This window comes from Nelumbo lutea, chromosome 1 (assembly GCF_056320005.1).
Source record: "Nelumbo lutea isolate HS-2025 chromosome 1, American lotus-T2T, whole genome shotgun sequence".
Classification (NCBI taxonomy): domain Eukaryota; kingdom Viridiplantae; phylum Streptophyta; class Magnoliopsida; order Proteales; family Nelumbonaceae; genus Nelumbo; species Nelumbo lutea.
Window position 1 is genome coordinate 208,228,792 of NC_142684.1, and position 20,115 is coordinate 208,248,906.

Below are 20,115 nucleotides of genomic sequence, written 5' to 3' on the forward strand. Positions count from 1 at the left end.
ACCTCGTCCAATAGGTCGAGGTTGGTATGTAGCTCATCTCCGTTTGTCTAATCGTCGTATGCTTCTAGTCGCAGTGTAGGTACTTCGATCTCCGCCAGGATTACCGCTTCAGTGCCGTAGGTGAGGTTAAAGGAGGTCTCTCCCGTGGCATTTTTTTTCGTAGTTCGGTGAGCCCATAGAACACTCGGTCTAGTCGTGCTTTCAGCCCGCGGAGGATAGCTCTGTTCATCACTTCTGTTTGACCATTTGCTTGCGGGTGCGCGACCGATGTGAAGTTCTGCCGAATCCCCATATCTTGGCACAATTCCTGAAACTTGATGTCCTCGAACTGCTTGCCATTGTCGTAGATCAGTACCCAAGGTAACCCGAAGCGACATACTATGTTCTTCCAAAAGAAGTTATGTACGTTTCGAGCTGTAACTGTTGCGAGAGGTTCAACTTCTACCCACTTTGTGAAGTAATCTACCGCCACCACTAGGAACTTCCTTCCACTTGTTGCTGGCGGGAATGGCCCTAGGAAGTCAATGCCCCATTGCGCAAAGGGCCATGGACTGGTGAGGTACTTGAGGTTGGCGGCAGGCTGATGGTGGATATTGGCATGCTTTTGATACTTGTCGCATTTTCCGACGAGCTCGATGGCCTCTATCTTCATCGTTGGCCAGTAGTACCCTTGCCGAAGTGCCTTCTGGGCGAGGGCCCTGCCTCTCAAGTGTCTGCTGCACAGACCTTCATGAGTGTCACGGAGTATGAGCTCAGCTTCAGTAGGTCGCAAGCAACGCAGGTAGGGGAGCATGTAGGACCGTCGGTACAGCCGTTCGCCTATTATGACATATTTGGCTGCCTGGCGTTGTACCCTTCTGGCTCCATTGCGGTCCGCAGGGAGGGTCCCATCAAGCAAGAAGCTCACGAGTGGGTCGATCCAGCTCGGCTCTGCTTCAAGGACAGGAGCGACCTCCTCTGCCTCACCGATAATGTTAGGCCGAGGTAAGTCCTCTATGTACACGGTTCTCATGGCATTGTGATTGATACTGGCTAACCGGGATAAGGTGTCGGCCTCAGTGTTCTCTGACCTCGGGATTTGCTTAATGAAGTGTGACTGGAAATTGAGCAGAGCCTCCTTTACCTTTGCCAAGTAGGCGATCATAGTTGGGTCGTGTGCTTTGTATTCGCCCGTAACCTAGTTGACCACAAACTGGGAATCGCTGCAGACAACTATGTGTTTCGCTCTTACCTTTTGTGCTAGGGCCAGCCCCGCTATCAATGCCTTATACTCTGCCTCATTGTTGGATGTCGCGAACTCAAAGCGTAGCGCGTATTCCAATTTCGTGCTACTCGGGCCGCGTAGGACTACTCCAGCTCCACTGCCCTATTGGTTCGAGGAGCCATCTACATGAAGGATTCAGGGCTCCTCATCCCAGTTCGCGTTTGGCCTAACTAGGAGAGATGCCACCCTGGCTGCTACTTCATGGGGTTCGGACTCTATTGGCTTGGGAGCCCCAGGCTCACCCAAACTAGGGATCTCGGGCTCAACCGACCTAGGAACTTCGGGGCTGAACGTGCACTCGGTGATGAAATCTGCTAAGGCTTGGGCCTTAATAGCAGTTCATGGCTTATACTAGAAGTCGTACTCGCTGAGCTCGATGGCCCACTTCGTCAACCGACTGGAAACCTCTGGCTTGAGTAAGACTTGCCTCAGAGGTTTGTCAGTCAAGACGATGACAGTGTGAGCCTGGAAATATGGGTGGAGTTTCCGAGCTGCAATTATCAGTGTGTATGCCAGCTTTTCTGTCTGCGGGTATCCCGCCTCTGCTCCTTGCAAAATTTTACTAACATAATAGATGGGTCGTTAGACCCGATCTACTTCTTTTACTAGTACCGAACTGACCACCTCGCCGCTTGCCGAGAGGTATAGTTCCAAAACCTTGCCCTCCTCGGGCCTGGTTAAGACTGACACACTAGCGAGGTAGTTCTTTAGCTCGTCGAACGTGAGCTGGCAGTCTTGGGTCCATTCGAACCCTTTGCCTTTAATTGCTTTAAAGAAAGGCAAGCAGTGGTCTGTCGACTTGGACATAAAGTGGCTCAGGGCGGCTATGCAGCCATTTAGCCTCTGAACCTCTTTTACTTTTCAGGGTGGTCTCATATCTAGGATGACCTTTATCTTGTCCGGGTTTACCCGATGTGACACCAAAGACACACTTGTTTGGGTTTAGTTTTATGCTAAATTGATGCAGAATTTGGAAGATAGAATCTAAGTCTTGTATTAATTCATACGAAAATTGTGTCATGACGACCATGTCATCTACATAACATTCTATCTTTGTGCCAATTAAGGGCTGAAACAGTTTATTCACAAGTCTTTGGAAGATCGCCCCAACATTCTTCAGTCCGAATGGCATGACCTTGTAGCAGTACAGGCTAAACTCGGTTATGAAGGTGGTTCTTTCCTCATCGGACTGGTCCATCCTGATTTGGTTGTAGCCCAAGTAGGTGTTCAAGAAGCTTAGCAACTCGTGTCCCGAGGTCGCGTCCACTAGGCGGTTAATTCTGGGGAGGGGGAAGCAATCTTTCGGGCAGGCTCAGTTCAGGTCAGTGTAGTCGATGCACATGCACCACTTGTTGTTTGCCTTTTTTACCAGCACTGGGTTGGCTACCCAACTCGGGTAGTGAACTTCCCTTATGAAGTCTGCTGCAATGAGCTTTTTGACCTCCTCGTCGACCACCCTCCAGTGTTCTGGGGCTAAGTTGTGTTTCTTTTGTCTAATGGGTCTGACTACAGGGTCAGTATTAAGTTTGTGAGTTATAAGGCTAGGGTTAATACCGGACATATTGGAAGCGAACCATGCAAAAAAATCTAAATTTTGAAATAAGAAACTCACCAGTTCGGTTCGTAGAGGTTCCTGGACGGAAGCACCGATCTGTAGCGTCCGAGTTGGGTCCGCAACTGAAGTTGGGATCGCGACCGTTTCTTCTGTGGGCGCAGCTCGTTCTTCGCCTTGCTCCGTACGTCACTCCAATTCGAGGTCATCGACCACCTTGGTTTTTCCCTTCAAGGCGGCAACATAGCACTTGCGGGACTCAAGCTGGTCATCCCACGCTACCCCCACACTGAAGTTTGTAGGAAACTTCATTTCCAAGTAATAGGTGGAGCCCACTGCCCGTAGGACATGAGTGATTTGCCACCCTATTATCGCATTGTATGGGGAGGGGGTGGCAACCACCAAGAAATCATGGTTGAGTCTGACCGCATAGGGCCATGTGCCGATTTCCACTAGTATTGTTGTTTTCCCGAGGGCCTGACTTCCTCTCCGCTGAAGCCCACCAAAGGAGTGTTTGCGGGCTTCAGCTTACTTCTCTACAACTGAAGCTGGTCAAACACCGACTTGAAGAGAATGTTCGCCGAGCTACCTGAATCAACAAGCACGCACCTAACTTCGAAGTCGCTGATCCTTAGTTTGATGACAAGCGCATCATCGTGGGGGTAGTGGACCCCTCGCGCATCGTCTTCCGTGAAGAAAATCGGTTCCTCCATCTTTGGCCTCTTTGGAGGGTTCTGCTCTTCTCAAGCAGCTTCGCGAACTGACGCTTGGGCTGCTGCTGAAGTGCAACCCACAACCATCGAACCTCCCATTATTACGTGGATGGTTTCCCAAACAGGACTCGGCTGATCTGCCGCTAGACTTTATTATTATTATTATTATTATTATTATTATTATTATTATTATTATTATTATTATTATTGCTATGTTGTACAAAATTTCTCAAGTACCCGCGATGGATGGCTCCCTCTGTCTCATCTTGGAGATTATTACAATGCTCGGTACTATGACTGTGGTCTCTATGGAAACTGCAGTATAAGTTTTTGTTCCTCTCATTGGGGTTCCCTTTTAGGTGAGGTGGCCACTTTACGTATGAGGCGTCTTTGATCGTCATCAAGATCTCAGCCTGCTTCGTGCTCAAGGGTGTGTAGTCCGTTCGAGCTGCTAAGGGAGCTCGGAATAGCTGGCTCGACTTCGTCTCCCGAGCTGGATCTTTCCTCCTCTTGTCATCTGGGTTGGAGGGCTCGCCTTCCCTCTTTCTTTTCTCGATCCCGCTCTCGGTTCTCTGGTTGATCTCTTTCTTTGTTCTCATGAATTTATCCGCGAGTTTGAGGAATTCAGATACAGTCGCGGGCTGGCTAACTACCATGTGCCACTTGAACTCCTTGTGTGACACTCCTCTCTTGGCTGCCGCAAGCTACACCGCGGGGTCCAGTCGCAGTATCTGCAAACACACATCATTGAACCGCTTGATGTAGCCCCAAATGGACTCTCCTTCCCTCTGGACTACTCTAAAGATGCTCTCCTTGGTTCTAGGGCACCGCTTGCTAGTAACGAAGTGTGCGGTGAAGACCTGCACGAACTAGGTCCAACTTCTTATCGACTCAGGGGCCAGGTTCCTGTACCAGGTGCGGGCCACCCCTTGAAGGTGGTGGTGAAGGCCACACACATGCATGATTCACTGGCCCTTGCCAAGTGCATTTGGGACTGGAAGGCATCGACGTGGTCGTTGGGGTCGAAGGACCCATCATACTTGTCCAAAGGGGGGAGTTTGAAATCTCTGGGCATGGGGACTGCAAGGAGTTCCGGGGAGAGGGGGGAAGGGACTGAGAGAATAGGGGCAGCTTTTACCTCGTCCAAGCTTGTCTCTTCTTTACCTCGGAGTTCGGTCAGGATGCGGGTGGTAGTTCGGCGACTCCGCCGACGTCTTCGTTGCTGAGTGATCCTGGTACTGGCGCTGCTGGCCTCGGTGTTGCCGAGCTCGATGGGCCCGGACTATTGGTGGTCCGCCGCTATGACGCTGAATCGGTTCTCCATGGGCAGGAGCTCAGACTTGGAGTGTTGAGGTGCTGACTTGGCGGGCGAGGTTCCCAACCCGCCGGCATGCTGCGAGGCGGGGGTGATTTTTCTTTTCCTCCGGCCCGGGGATGAGGCCTGGCTCTTGGAGGGGTCTTGAAGTTGGGAGGATTCTCCTCGGTGAAGGCGTCCGCCCTGAGGAGAGGGTTTAACCGGCTTCGGAGTGGGGTGCCGAGGTGGAAGTTGTGACTGGTTCAGAGGCAGTTGGGGGAACTGTTGTTGATAGTGATACTGAGAGATGTGGTGCAATACTTGGTGCTACTGGAGCTGATGCTGTTGGAACTGCTGCATTTGAACTTGCATTGCTCGCATGCACTGCATCAAGTCATCAAACTGGTTTTGGCTAGTCACCAGGGGGACAGTAGTTGGTTCAGTAAAGGTCATCTCGACAGGGAGAAGAAGGAGGACGTTCATTGCGGGAAGGTTCACGGGCGCCACTGTTCGTGGCGCGTTCAGGCTGGGGATCCCATCCACCGAAAGGGGATGGTGAACTACCCGATGCACACCACGGGGACTTGAAGTTGTTCCCCGGTGGCGTTCATCTCTGTGCTATGTCCGGTATTGCTGGAAGAAGCCATGGGTGTTGGGGTTTATTGGAAAAAAGGGGGTTATGAGAGTTTTAGAGGGAGGCTTTTAGAAGCGTATCCCACTGACGACGCCAATTGATGGTGCACAATTCAATCGATCCTTGCTTTCAACGATCTTGCCTCTGGCTGGAGCAGAAGGTGCCTGAAACGGGGAAGAAAGCGAGTATCTCCAGGGAGGGACCCGGTGAGAGTTCTCCGAAGCTCAAGTTAGTATCCTCCAAAGCAAGATAATAAACCAGATGGCACAAAGTTCACATACCTCCTCCTTAGGGGGAAGAGAGCCTTTTATAACCACTTTGCGCACTCACTCCTAAGCTCCTGTCAGGTCGGGCATCATTACTTCTGCACTTCTGCCAGTTCAGGTGTCATCACCTCTGCTGGGGCAGTCAACCGCCACTACTCTCTTTGTTGAAGCCGTCTCTGTGACCGAAGGTGGCAGTGGCAGGTGGCCGTTGAAGTGCAGTTGTCAAGCGTCAGATCCTAAGTCAATCAGGTGTGCCGCCTCAGGATACAGACTCTTTTGGTGTTAGGTATGGTTGTTCGGTTCGGCGGCCTAGAGCCAAAGTGCTGGAGTGGTGTGCGAGGCGAAGTCTTGAGTTCTGGTAGAGGTGTGGCCCGAACTGCCCTGGGGCGGGCCAATTCGGGTTTTTTGCCCCTTGCGCTCCTCGTAAGGCTCGGGGTCAAAGGGAGAGTTCGGGCTCCTTTTGGGGAGCTTGGGCTGTTGGTTCCTCCTCTCAGAGATCGCGCCTCAAGCGTACTGCCGTGCTGAGCTGTTACTTCTGCCATGTGTTGGGTGGTCAGGAGGTCGGGCCAAATCTTCCTTCATCACCATCCAAACACAAATTAAGTATATATTATAATTTTTTTGAAAATGTATGATTATGGAATGATCTGCAAAACCTAGATAAAAGATTATATGTTGTATAACTATAGAGATGGAGAGTTCAGATGTAATTATTGAAGAGGAGAAAGAGTAGCTTGCATGGCTGTTTGAATCACAAAAATATTTTATTTATAAGCAGTCTAAGTGATGAAATCAAAGGCTTTAGGAAAGAAGTTGGGTGGTGGCTGTATTGTTTAGGTATTGACATGATAGGTTTCTTAGGGTTGGGCCTAGGTTGAGCCTTAGCCCAGCACAATCCAACCTGCATAAGTTGTAGGGATGTAAATGGATTGGATTGGATTTGAATTGGGATATATCCAAATTTGATCTGACATTGTTTATAGGAGATCTGATTCAAAGATTCAATTGGATTTGATAGGCAAGGATTTGAATTTGAATTTGAATCCGATTGATAAATCAGATCGGATTATTCGATCGGAAGATCCAAATATCCGAAATCGACGAAAAAGAATCTGATCGGATCATTCGATCCATTTGCACCCGCATCCTCAATTCCCCATCTCAGCAAGGGGAAAGCGTTAACTATTAGTTATTCCAATTCAACGGCTAAAAGTGATCACCTTGCCCGGCCACACACGCACGTTTAGGCAATGCTATGGCGCACTTTAATTCATGTCGTTAAAAGGTCGAGTAGGGTAATGCCATCGCAAACCGCATTAGATGCGCGTTCCAAGAGAAATTAGGGTTCTGAATCCCAGATGATTCTGAAGGACAAAACTGCCCTCCCCGTTCTCCACTAAAAAGCTTCTTCTCTTTGATAATTCCTTCAATAATCGATGGCAAATATGTTGATGGGCGTTATCTCTTGTTTCTCGAACGCGAGCGTCGATCAGGCCTGCCATATCACCCGCGCTACCGTAGAAACGCACGATTCCGTGACCGGCGCCGGAGCCAACTTCTCGAGGTCGAGGTCTGCTCCTGTCGAAATTTATTAATTTTCATCAAATTTTGTTTTTCTCCCTTCGTTCTAGGGATCTAATCCTCCAATTGACCTAGATTTGTTGAGAAAGATAACGCTGTGATCTACGCAGTGTCAGTATCAGCCACTAAGAGAGAGAGAGAGAGAGAGAGGAAAAAAAACTGGTTCGGAGTCTGAAGGAGAAGAAGATTTAAGGTTAGCTTCCTTTGAATTCAATTCGCTTACTTGAAAACTAAAATTAAAAATAAGATTACAAAATATATGCCCTAGATGGTTTCTTGTAATTTGGATGTATTCCTCAGTACTTTAATTACTCATATATGTATAGAGTTTCACTTTCAGTGTCAAAGCTTTGAGAATAACTAGTTTAGGGTTATATGGTGCATGTGCATCTCCCGCCCCACACCCACTGTAGCACTAATTTATAATAAATTCAGCTCCACAGTTTTATATTACTAAAAGAAAAGATAACAAATAAGCTTTAGAATTTATAAATTAGAAAAAAATTTACTTTGAAGAATTAAATGTAGGGTGGGAAGTGTCTGAAATCCCAATGAATGTAATTCATCTTTTGCTGTGCATGTATGAATGTATGAATGTATGAATCTATCCTCTTTGTTTGTGGAGGAGTATGATTTGCAATTTACCGTGGGATGATGCATTCTGATTCTAGTTGGCTAGTATTTTTCTGTCCACCTCTGTATTGTTGAGTATAGAAATTGTTATATCCACCATATATCACTCTTCATAAGCTTCTTTTTTGTTTCATTTTTTTTTTTTTTTTTGTGGGGTGGGGTGGGTTATTTATGAATAATTGCTCTATTTATAAGTTCCATGTTTTTTTTTTTCACAGGGCAAAGGAATCTCTGAGTGGAGAGATTTAGATTTTCTCTATGCAAATAGATATTCAAGAGCCTATGTATGAACATGAAATAGAAGACTCTAGGCCAAATGTGGGTGGAAATACGATGAATGATGAAGAAGTGCATGGAGAAGATGAACCAGTTTTCAGATTTCTGACCAGCAATCTTGCTTTCACAGAAGAGGATACAGTTTTTGAGCCTTATAAGGGAATGGAATTTGAGTCACATGAAGAAGCATATGCATTTTATGAAGAATATGCTAGTTACTTAGGATTCACGACCAAGAAAAGGAATACTCGTCGTTCAAGACGAACTGGGACATTTATTGATGCAAATTTTGCATGCTATAGACAAGGAACCAAGCATACAAAGCAAGGAGTCATTAATCCACGACCTACTAATAGAACAGATTGCAAAGCAAGCATGCATGTGAAGAGAAGGCAGGATGGAAAGTGGTATGTACATAACTTTATAAAAGAGCATAACCATGAGCTTTTGCCAGCTCAAGCATATCATTTTCGAAGCCGCAGGTGCATGAATGCTATTAGCAAGAAGCATTTAGAATTTTTATGTGCTGGCCAAGTACAAACTAGTAATATCTGTAATGCCATGTCCAATAAGTGCAATGGAGACAAAAGTGTTTGTTATCCAAAGAAAGATGTCAGAAATCAAATAGATATAAAAGCATGTTTGGCTATAAAACAAGATGATATACAAGCTTTGCTTGATTATTTCATACATATGCAACAGGAAAACCCCAACTTCTTCTATGTAGTTGATTTGAATGATGAGCAGCGCCTGAGGAATGTTTTCTGGGTTGATGCTAAGGGAAGACATGATTATTTCAGCTTTGGCGATGTTGTTTATTTTGATACAACATATCTTGAAAGAAGATATGACTTGCCATTTGCTCCTTTTATTGGAGTGAATAATCACCTTGAGCCTATATTGCTTGGATGTGCTTTACTTGCAGATGTCACTGAATCAACATTTGTTTGGTTGATGCAGACATGGCTTAGAGCAATGGGTGGAGTAGCTCCAAGAATGATAGTTACTAATCAAGATAAGGCTTTGAAGGAATCCGTTGCAGAGATCTTCCCATATGCATGCCACCAATTTTGTTTGTGGCATGTATTGATGAATATACATGAGAAACTAAGTCACGTAATAAAAAGAAATGAAAATTTCATGGAAGAGTTTACTAGATGCACTTATAAGTCATGGACAGAGGAAGAATTTGAAACTGCATGGTGGAAAATGGTTGACTACTTTCAACTTAGGGAGGATGATTGGATTAGATCATTGTATGATGATCGTAAGCATTGGGTACCAGTTTATATGAAGGGTACTTCTGCTGTTGGGATATCTACTACCAACCGATCTGACAGTATTATCTCTTTCTTTGATACTTATGTGCATCAGAAAACCACTTTGAAAGAGTTTTTAACGCAAGGTAAAGTGATTCTACAAGATAGGCATGACAAGGAATCTGGAGCAGATTCTGAAACATGGCATGAAATGCCTCCTTTGAAGTCTCATTCACCCTATGAAAAGCAAATGTCTACAATCTATACCTACAAAATATTCAGGAAATTCCAAGAAGAGGTATTGGGAACGGTTGCATGCCATCCTAGAAAAGAGAAAGAAGTTGGAACCCACATCATTTTCAGGGTTCATGACTTTGAAGCACAAGAAGAGTTCACAGTGACATGGAACAAAACGAAGTTGGAGGTGTCTTGTCTATGTCGTTTATTTGAATATAAAGGCTTTCTTTGTAGGCATGCAATGGTTGTTCTGCAATTTTCAGCTTTGACTGAAATCCCATCCACGTATATTCTTGAGCGGTGGACTAGAGATGCAAAGAACAGGTATAGAACAGGGCAAAGATCGGAGGAATTGGGATCTAGGGCACAACGCTGTAATGATTTGTGTCAACGAGCCCTTAAATTGGGTATAGAGGGATCGATATCTCAAGAGAGTTACACTATTGCAGTTTTTGCAATTGAAGAGGCTATTACAAAATGTGCAGTAGTAAACAACCCTGTAAAGTTTTCTGTGAACCCCAGCACATCTGTAACTTGGGATGGTTTTGGCACTGAACAGACCATGCAATAGGTGGTATACCCAATTAAAACCAGGCAATAGAGAGGTTGCAAAGGTAAAAAGGCACGAATTGCCTGATTAGTACATTTCACTTATATCAATCAAGCATTATATACCATATATTATTATAATTCTTAGACTGTATTTTCATGCATGCAGAGACAAATAAGGTGACACAACACCTACTGGTAATGGTTAGCATTGGCACACAATGGAAATGTAAGGCATATATACATGCTATTTATAATCATGATTGGAAATTCTGTATCTCCATATGGTATAGTAAACATAGTTTTATTTCTTTTATTGGAATTTACATTTGTTGTAGGAATAACTGATTCAAGTCCTGCCAACTTGCTACCGTGGCACTCAATGAGGCAGGCTATGAATATGAGACTAAGATGGTTAGGCGTCCACATTGTGACTGAACATAGATAGAGTGACGACTCAATACTTCTACGTGGTATATAGAAGAAGTGTTAAAATGTTGATTCTTTTGTTTTGTCAAATTCCCTTGATTGGCTGCAGGATCCTTTTTCTTTTAAAGATATATAAATTTATAGGCAATTCTCATGATGTACAGGTAAGGTTACATCCTTTTTTTTTTTTTTTTTTTTTGGGGGGGGGGGGGGGGGAGGGGGGTGATTAATTACTTGATTGTGTATCTTGTTTCATAAAATACTGTACTTACAGAAGGAAAAAGATGGTAAAAGAAAATAATTGAAAAGATTGTTCCGATAATTACAACGTTGCTCATATTTGCCTTCTCATTTATTTATTGCTGTTGCCCTAAACCCAATTTTCTTTGTTAATCATGGATTTGAATCGATGCAATCAACGTACTACCATTTTTTTATGGTAATCAGTACACTTGAAAGGATGCTTTACAGGCCTGATAAACTTTAGCTAGCTTTTCGCTTTTAGCCATTGCCAAAATTTGAGAGGAAAAGTGCATAAGAGGGATGTGGCATCAGAGTTCACACCAATGTGATTAGTTACTTGATTGTGTATCTTGTTTCATAAAATACTGTACTTACAGAAAGAAAAAGATGGTAAAAGAAAATAATTGAAAAGATTGTTCCGATAATTACAACGTTGCTCATATTTGCCTTCTCATTTATTTATTGCTGTTGCCCTAAACCCAATTTTCTTTGTTAATCATGGATCTGAATCGATGCAATCAACGTACTACCATTTTTTTATGGTAATCAGTACACTTGAAAGGATGCTTTACAGGCCTGATAAACTTTAGCTAGCTTTTCGCTTTTAGCCATTGCCAAAATTTGAGAGGAAAAGTGCACAAGAGGGATGTGGCATCAGAGTTCACACCAAGGTTCTACCGGCCTGTATTGGTACTGTTTTTTATGTCTTTTTTTTTTCGAAACTGGTTTAGAGGGGCCGGTTTAAGACCGGTCTACCCCCTGAACCACTTGCTGATCCGAAACACCCCTGTAGGGGCGTATCGAAAAGGCTTCAATACGTGACAAAATTTTGATCCTTGATTCAGACAACATTGAGTTTGGGGTGGTAGGGGCTACGTATCAGATGATGCAACGACAACCTTTATTTTTACTGATTGGTGTTGGCACTTCCCCAATTTTTAAGCTTAGAGCAGTTGGCCAGTTGCCAACTATGACTACCCTATTACTTTAATAAATAAAATTGGTTTAATCTTCAGTGATCATTTGGCTTAAATCCTTTGGAAAAATAAAAGAGCACATTGACAAGAGGCGCCTCATCAATAATTGGACTAAATATTGGATTTTGTCACTGAGACAGTGCCTTAAGCTGTGTTTGGTTGCAGTGCAAATTTATTTGCACTAGTACAAATGCATGGGAGTGCAAATGTAAAAAATGCAAATTCTTGTTTATTTTTGTATTGGATTTTACTTTGTTCTGCTTCGTGTATTAATTTACTTCATTTGTATTGCAATCAAGCAAAATAAGCTAAAATTTGAAACAAGAACAGGTCAGAATTTACACTCCAATCATTTGCACTGTCATGGTTTTACATCAGTGCAAATTTATTTGCATTGAAACCAAACACAGCCTTATGGACATCCATATGGGTTTCAGACCCTTTTTTTCGGTTGTCTAGTTCAATCCAATAGGTCTCTGCAAGCAAGTGGAAACAGTCAGTAAGACTGCTGCCTTCTGGTGGTGTAGTACAGGGGATGTTATTTGAAACTCATAGATAACTAAGAGCATTGATGTTTTATACACACCAATGCACATGCAAGTCTCACAATCTCAGTATGAGTTTTCCTCTGATACCTCTAAGCGCTCTTAGTTACCATGAAATATCAAACCATAAACAAATTGCTGGAGTTTTCTGACAGTAGGGTTGTTGGACAAAATTCTGTCACTTTTAGTTTCAGTAGTGTGCACGATGTCTACGCGACTAAACCACTTAATTGAATCCTTATGGACATCCATATGGGTTTCAGACCCTTTTTTTCGGTTGTCTAGTTCAATCCAATAGGTCTCTGCAAGCAAGTGGAAACAGTCAGTAAGACTGCTGCCTTCTGGTGGTGTAGTACAGGGGATGTTATTTGAAACTCATAGATAACTAAGAGCATTGATGTTTTATACACACCAATGCACATGCAAGTCTCACAATCTCAGTATGAGTTTTCCTCTGATACCTCTAAGCGCTCTTAGTTACCATGAAATATCAAACCATAAACAAATTGCTGGAGTTTTCTGACAGTAGGGTTGTTGGACAAAATTCTGTCACTTTTAGTTTCAGTAGTGTGCACGATGTCTACGCGACTAAACCACTTAATTGAATACTGATGCACTGTAAATTTGCTCATCAAATCCATCTATTTACATGGTTGATTCGCATGGTCCACCTTCCCTTCTCAACTAAATAACAGGGCAAAAATATCACGAATGAGCAGAACTTGGTTTTGGTGAGCAATTAATTGATCTGTTTATGAAAAACCCCAGATACTATGGTCAGATTCAAGGCAAATGAAAATCTTCACTTTTGTAAGGTCTTTAGACCACCTCAAAGTCTCAAACTGTTGGTTCAGGGATTAGAAATGTAAAAAATGCTTCTCTTAACTCTGAAGAGACTCACATATAAAATGAATGAAAGTGATTGAAGAGCTTTATGGTCTTCTTTGTGTTCTTTCATCTTAAATGTGACGAAACCATAGTTAAAAGAAAAGGGCATTACAATAGCCTCGCCATGTTTTCAAGGTTCTCATAGAACTATGATATTACTGGAGTAACAGATAAATATAATGTATATGATCATCAGAAAGGTGTTCAAGAAAAAATCAATCTTGTGAACCCCACTGCATTGAATGGTCGTTCCACTGAAGCATCCTCTCTTCTGCTTGATGCCTCTTCCACCACCTTCAAGAACAAATGTTGAATTCGTTTGGCCATTGCTAAACAAAATGCACCAAAAGAAAGGACCTCGGTGAGTCTCAATCAAGCCTACTCCCACTTCAGTGTGTTCTTTGCTTCTCAATAGGGATAGAGCCTTCTTGTCTCGGACAAGAATGTTTGAGAATGCTTGTGATGGCTCCAGATACTTAAACTGACACCCCACTATGTGGCCAGATATGTTGTCAAAGGTAGGCAGTTCAACACCACAGTTGGGTGCGAAGATCTCAGTGAAGTCATCTTCAGAAGGTTGGCAGCTTACGGTGTTATTGGCAGTACAGTTACCTTTGCAGTCCACTGCATACTGCAAGGCCATGCACCCAAGACCAGGATTGTCTTTTAGCCTTGGAAGCTTTTGGGCTGTTCGATTCTCATTAATAATAGAAACAAGCTCATTTGCAGGGTTTCCTGCACAACAATACCACAGAATAGCTTAAGAGAATTAACAGGGATTAAACCATAGAATTGGGCTACATTATAAGAGTGCATAGGCAGTCAAAATTAGAGCATGAATGGTAGTATGCTATACTTAAAAAGAATGCATGAAAAAGCGAACATATAGAGCATGAGCGATGGCATGCTATCACAATAGTTAAGTTAAAGAAGAGCTAGTATGATGTAAGTTAGCAAATATCAACAATGTCATATGGCAGAACACTTGATCTCTTCCTGTTATCAACAATGTCCACCAGGAACCCGATGCCACACTTGTAGATCTGTTAGCTGGAGATGTGAGGAACATTGATATTCCCAAAAATAAGTTTCTCTTGAACTACATGTTCATCAAAGTTCTTTTATAATTTTTCCTTTTGAACTACATGTTCATCAAAGTTCTTTTATAATTTTTCCTTGGATCATTTAAGATAGAGTGTCAATAAATTGGTGTATTAAAATGACAATGGTGTTAAATAGGTAAGCAGTGGTTTGATGATGGATGTACATACATATGATTCGCAGATTCAAGTGAACAAATATGGATTCCACATACCAGCAGAGGTAATCAGGTTGGAATTGATGAGGCAAGGGTTAATCATGGAAAGGTTTCTAATTTGAGATTCCAATGATGATTCAGTAGGTTGGAATTAATCAGAACGTGAAAATGGAAATTCTATGTTGTCTGCAGGGGATGGAGAGGAAATAGAGAATAAGTCATAGCTTTGTTTTGAGTTTCCAATTGGAAAATTTGATGTGAGTTTTGGTTGCATTATGAATGCTGGAAGTGGGATAGAGGATAGATCTATGGAATTTCCAGACCTCCAGTTCCAGATTCTTTCAGCAAAGGAGAACATTTTAGGTCCTGTTAGTCAGGCTAAAGGTCTGAAAAACTACCAAGTCTACTATATGTTCAGGTTACCAGGCCATTATCTAGATTTAGGTCTCCATGGGCTAGAGCTGAGTAAAAAGGCCATTACCAAATATTGGGTTAATTCGGATTAGCTGAACACGATGGCTGTGCAAAAATCTTTGGAACCAATGATAACACCCCATGCCAGTCATAAAATGCTTGGGTGGGGTAGACTGGAAACAGAACAATGCCTTTTTTTGGCACAAAGTGACTGTTCTCAGACTCAAACCCATGTTCTAACACTTGTCAGCCCAAGATTTAAACCAAACAATGGCCCCTGAGCTAGGGATTGAGTAGCAAATAAAAATTGGTTTAAAGAAGGGGTCCTAATAAGAATTGTCATGGAGGGGAAAGGTGTGGTGTAGGTTGGTCAAGTGTTTGTTGTTAAAGTGTTAATAGAAAATTTGATCTTAATACAATAGTCAAAAGAGAGGTTCAGGTAAAGAAGGCTTTGGGTGTATTCTTTTTCTTGAGGGTGGTGGTTTTGATTCAAAAAAGTTTGTAATGAGCCGGAAGTTAAAGAACTCAGAAATAAGAGGGGACTAAAAGCAAGTCAGAAGAGGCCAGTTGAGAATATCTGATTGGGGCGGTTACTGAAAACGAGATTGGAGGGGAGAAGGTGGAGATGGTATGTGAGCAAATTGATTAAGGGGGATCAGAACTTGAATGAAGAGGGGAAGGATTTCTTAGGATGAGATATGAGGAAGATTTATAAAGGAAAAAAGGATGGTGACATAATTTGATTTCTTTCTCAGAGTGACAGGGGGCAATACTCAGGAGATCGTTTGAGGGAACTATCATCTCGAATACTGAAGGATAGAATGATCTAGTTGACAATATTTAGGAACTGAACAGTTTTTGCACCCCTTACATTCAGAAAATTAAGCCATGAATGGTGTAGATACTGTTACATGTTGTTAAACTATACCAGCTTAAGAGCAAGCAGGCATTTTCCATAGTGAAATTCTTGTTTGTTTGGATTTAATTTACTTCACCTTTTCCATTTCATAATTGTTGTTTTTTGGTAGCTGACTTGACAACAAGCTTTAAAATTTAAAGAATGAACTATGGGAGTGAGGTATAGAACAACCGGAATCACAAGAAAAACTAGATAATTCTGCAAGAGGGCTTATTGCCCATTCACAAAAATTTAAAGAATGAACTATGGGAGTGAGGTATAGAACAACCGGAATCACAAGAAAAACTAGATAATTCTGCAAGAGGGCCTATTGCCCATTCACACAAAAATATGTGCATTTTTGTCTGTCTATGAGTCTATCCATTTCAAAGAAAAATACGTGACTACTTGAGGTTGAGGGTTTTCCACATTATGTTATTTAAGATTGGAAGAAGGTTATATATGGACCATGAAACAAGGTGATTGATCTATGAAACATGACTTTAGTAAAATAGTGAAAAAAAAAGAAAGAAGGGTTATAGCATCTATAGCTTTTCTGATGTTGTATCTTTTATGGTGATGTCAATTTCCAGGTACCTTACACAGCATGCCCATGTTTCTTTATGCTTGGTCCTGGAAGCAAAAGGACAACAATAATGGTAAACAGTGTTTATTGATCTCATTGACCATTATTGTTCACTTATAATAGTTCTGCAAACTGGGTATAAAGATAAAAAACTCATCCGATCTCTTTATTTATATATCTAATAAAATTATTTTCAAATGATAAACAAAAAAAATATCAGGTTTATGATGATATAGATTGTATACATATACAGAAGTTTATTTATATAATAATATTAAGGGACCAGATTTTAAATAATCCATTGGAGGTTCTTCATACACTCGTGCTAAGAGTGCAACATAAAAAATTTTGAACTTTATCTAAAGAAGCATATGGGAGTAGAATACAAATAACAAACAATGAACAAAGTGAAGTTGAAAAGAATACAAGTAAGAATGCTGCACTTTGCTACATCTTCAATCAAATCGGTTACTTGGAGATCTTAAAGAGACTATGAATAAAATCAACATAATGATAAGCCTGAGATGGAAAAATCTGTCTAAGATAGAATTGCATATAAGACTGATACAAGGTATGAGACATAGATTCTGCAAAACATGGAAGCATATACATTTATAAAGTTTGTTTCACAAATCTAATTGTGCAATATACAAATACAGTACCTATTTGAAAATAAGAGTGAATGGTAAATTAGGTTTTGGTTAAATAGCATCAGCATGTGTCTGTACATGAATGTAGATGATGTCCAACAACATCAAATATCATAGACCACAATAGAGAAGGTTTTTTATTTATAGAAAACAGAATCCATAAGTTCCTGTTTAACTGGTTCTAGGTATGTAAATATGCAAGTGAAACATCATTTACTCAATCCATATCCATTGAGCAGGCTTTTCTTCTTTTTCTTTCTTTTTTTTATTTTATAATTCCTAAATTCAGGACTGAGGGAAAAACAAAGAAGAGTAAACATTAAGGGTGAGCCTAACATTACCTGGCATTGTGAGATTAAGTTTTCACCCAGCAGTACAGTATTGAAATGAACTCTTCTGTAGAATCTGTACTACCAAAACGAAACAAAATTCACTCTGCCTATTAGAGAAGGTAACTGCTGGAATGTCAAGGCATCCAGAGCAAATCTACAAGATGAGCAATCACCATTGAATGGTTGCCCTGCTACAAAGTCCTGTCAGAAGTCAGTGGAGTAGGACGATAATAACCATTCCTGCTATGGGCTATGGGCTATCACACACTTTCACACCTACGGTAAGAGAATGGTAGATATCAAGAAAAACGTAGTTAAAATTGACATCTATTCATCCGATGGTTGGGATCATCTGGCTTGACATATCTGTTGCCTAGAGACATTGTAGTAACATCCAAACACTGAATCTCGAATCACTTGAATTTGTACCATGTTATCTGATACAATCTGCTCTAGATGGTAGGTTCTGTTCAGACCAGATTTGTACTTCATACAATAGCTACAAGAGGAAGTAGCAATGTAGAAGAAAACAACAGCTCCAATTAAATAAGAAGCCTAAAAAAATAAAAATAAAAAAAAAGCAAACAACATTCCCAGACACAGAAATAAAACAAAGACAGAAGAGGGAAGGGTAAAGAGCATTGTTACCGTGGCTTTTGGCGGAAACCATAACGACAAGCAGCAAGTTACAGAGAATGAGCCAAATGTAACAACATAGTTTCTTCAACATCATCACGACCACCAACACTTGCAATATCTGTTTTATTTGGATGGGTTTCGCTTCTAAGTATCTGAAAATATAAAACAAACCAAAAAAAATGAGGAAATTTGCAAAATTATGGAAACATATTCTTTCTTCACCCTACCTCTAATAATATAAGTTATATTCTAGCTACTGCGAGTTGAGAGAAATTGGAGAAATGCAGATTATATAGACCTCCTAAATGGGTGTGAGTAAGGAGAACCGAAAAGAGCCGAAAATCGATAATAGTTTTGGAAGAAATAAACTAAGAAAGGGAGGAGTAAAGAAAATATCAGCTTCTGTTCAGAAACTCGGTTCTTCTCTTTCTCCTCAAGATAGATTAAATGAGCTTTTGGGGGAAGGAATGCAACAAAACAGAAGCGGAAAATTACTCTAAATGCAGAGGAGTTCTGCTCCTTCAACCACTTTGGAGTTTGGACTAATGCGTTTGTTCGCAACTCGAAAAGTAGAAAAACCAGTGAGGAAAAATAAAGAAACTGTTGCTTCAGAGAACTGGGTACTTGTTTAATTTTTAGCAATGCAACATCTTGGTGCGGTTGGTAATGGTGGAAGACATTGCATTTTTCCCGGAAAAGAAGGATGCAGGAGATGACATGATTGAATGTTGCAGAGACCGAGTACAAAAGAAGAGCCAGACTGCCAGTGGTCCCAACTAGCCGTTTGTCTACGGGGGCCTCGGATTTCTTTCTTTTGGTTAAAGAAATTAGAAAATAGATATGTGTACACAGCCTTCAGGTTTGAAACCTGAGATGGGTTCCCGGACTCTATCAATCGAGACGGGATATGCTCCTCGCACTCGGGCGCCTCACATGCACATCCGCCGTGCATTGGGAATATCTCCTATCAATAAGTACGGGAAATATTCTCAATGCATGGTAAGATGTACGTGTGAGGCGTCTTCTGTTTGGAGCAGATCCGGTCTCCTATCAATAAGTCCATAACCCGAGGATTTGGGCCCACTGATATTTGGATGCCAATCAGAAAAGTGGGGTCACTGAACCTTGTCTCAGGTCATAAGGTCCATGGAAATTTCCCTTTTCCTTAATCCCTACCTTTAGTGGGCCATGGCATCAGTACAGACCGTCCAAATTTGTTGGATGTTATTTACTGCACTGGTTGAATGATCAGTGTCGGATGGGTCCATGGGATTGATCTCCAAACGACTCCATCGTCATCAGTATGGACGGTTGTGATTGTCCACCAGTTGACATTTGAAAATAATTGACCCTTATGTGGGACCAACGCATTGCATACCTAGGCTTACGATACCGCTTGCTGTGCTGTGCGTGTCATGATCAGTCCATGCCGTGGCCATGATTGCAGCAGGCACACGGGCCGCACTATTCTCCTTCGTGGATTCGGTGCATTGAGTGCAAAACTACCCAACGGAATTGAGCCCAGATCTTGGCAGGCTAATAATGAGTTCCAATAACATGGACCCAATTCCATCACACATATGGCTTTTGTGAACTTGGAGGCCCAAGAGTTCAAGACCCATAAATCCTCTTGGTATGACAATTGGCACCATAACACCGAGGAATGGTGTGACCGTTTGAGTGATCGAATGGTAGTGTTAATTGTTATTTACTTATTTATGTCTTCTCATTTGTCTTTTCTGATGTCTCGTCTCCTCTCCGCTGCATGGATGGTTAGATGCTTAAATAGGGTTTAGTTAGGAAAAGAATACAAATGTAAATATAGCAAAATCTTGTATTTCTACTATACATGTTTGTACTTGTATTATTTCAATTGTGAGCCCAGCATTTAGGATTTGCAATGTAACAGTAGTTTTAAATATAAAAGTGGAAATGCGTAGTGGGAGTTTTGTTGAATTAAAATTTAGGGAGCGGTTTATTCGGTTAAAAATCGAACGG

General features: G+C 41.9%; 1 protein-coding gene and 1 pseudogene across 9 annotated transcripts; one reads left to right on the top strand and one right to left on the bottom strand.

Moving 5' to 3' along the window:
* The first annotated feature begins 7,042 nt into the window (after positions 1-7,042).
* On the top strand, positions 7,043-10,876 carry LOC148880667 (protein FAR-RED IMPAIRED RESPONSE 1 pseudogene; annotated as a pseudogene). Of its 5 annotated transcripts, none has more exons than XR_016104629.1 (5): positions 7,043-7,293; positions 7,415-7,497; positions 8,156-10,323; positions 10,428-10,487; positions 10,597-10,876. The product of XR_016104629.1 is annotated as a protein FAR-RED IMPAIRED RESPONSE 1 pseudogene, transcript variant X3 (transcript). The 5 variants fall into 5 exon arrangements; XR_016104630.1 differs by having other exon boundaries at positions 7,043-7,287; XR_016104627.1 differs by having other exon boundaries at positions 7,043-7,497.
* Positions 10,877-13,312: 2,436 nt separating this feature from the next.
* Positions 13,313-18,942, bottom strand: LOC148880668 (ferredoxin-like protein). 4 transcript variants are annotated; one of them, XM_088962648.1, is made up of 5 exons: positions 18,416-18,625; positions 18,127-18,269; positions 17,652-17,977; positions 17,488-17,551; positions 13,313-14,075 (listed from the first exon to the last, which is right to left on the bottom strand). In XM_088962648.1, exons 4-5 carry the CDS (start codon positions 17,492-17,494, stop codon positions 13,480-13,482), a joined length of 603 nt encoding a protein of 200 aa, XP_088818774.1. In that variant the 5' UTR covers positions 17,495-17,551; positions 17,652-17,977; positions 18,127-18,269; positions 18,416-18,625; the 3' UTR covers positions 13,313-13,479. The 4 variants fall into 4 exon arrangements, with proteins under 4 accessions (XP_088818774.1, XP_088818773.1, XP_088818772.1 ...); XM_088962647.1 differs by having other exon boundaries at positions 17,488-17,977; positions 18,613-18,765; XM_088962646.1 differs by lacking the exons at positions 17,488-17,551; positions 17,652-17,977 and having other exon boundaries at positions 18,613-18,942.
* Positions 18,943-20,115: the final 1,173 nt, after the last annotated feature.

Coding starts and splice junctions, on each gene's coding strand:
- LOC148880668 (XM_088962646.1), bottom strand. CDS start 18,211: ATGATGTTGAAGAAACTATGTTGTTACATTTGGCTCATTCTCTGTAAC. Junction 14,076..18,126: donor GGTTTCCGCCAAAAGCCACG/GTAACAATGCTC, acceptor ATTGTTGTGCAG/GAAACCCTGCAAATGAGCTT.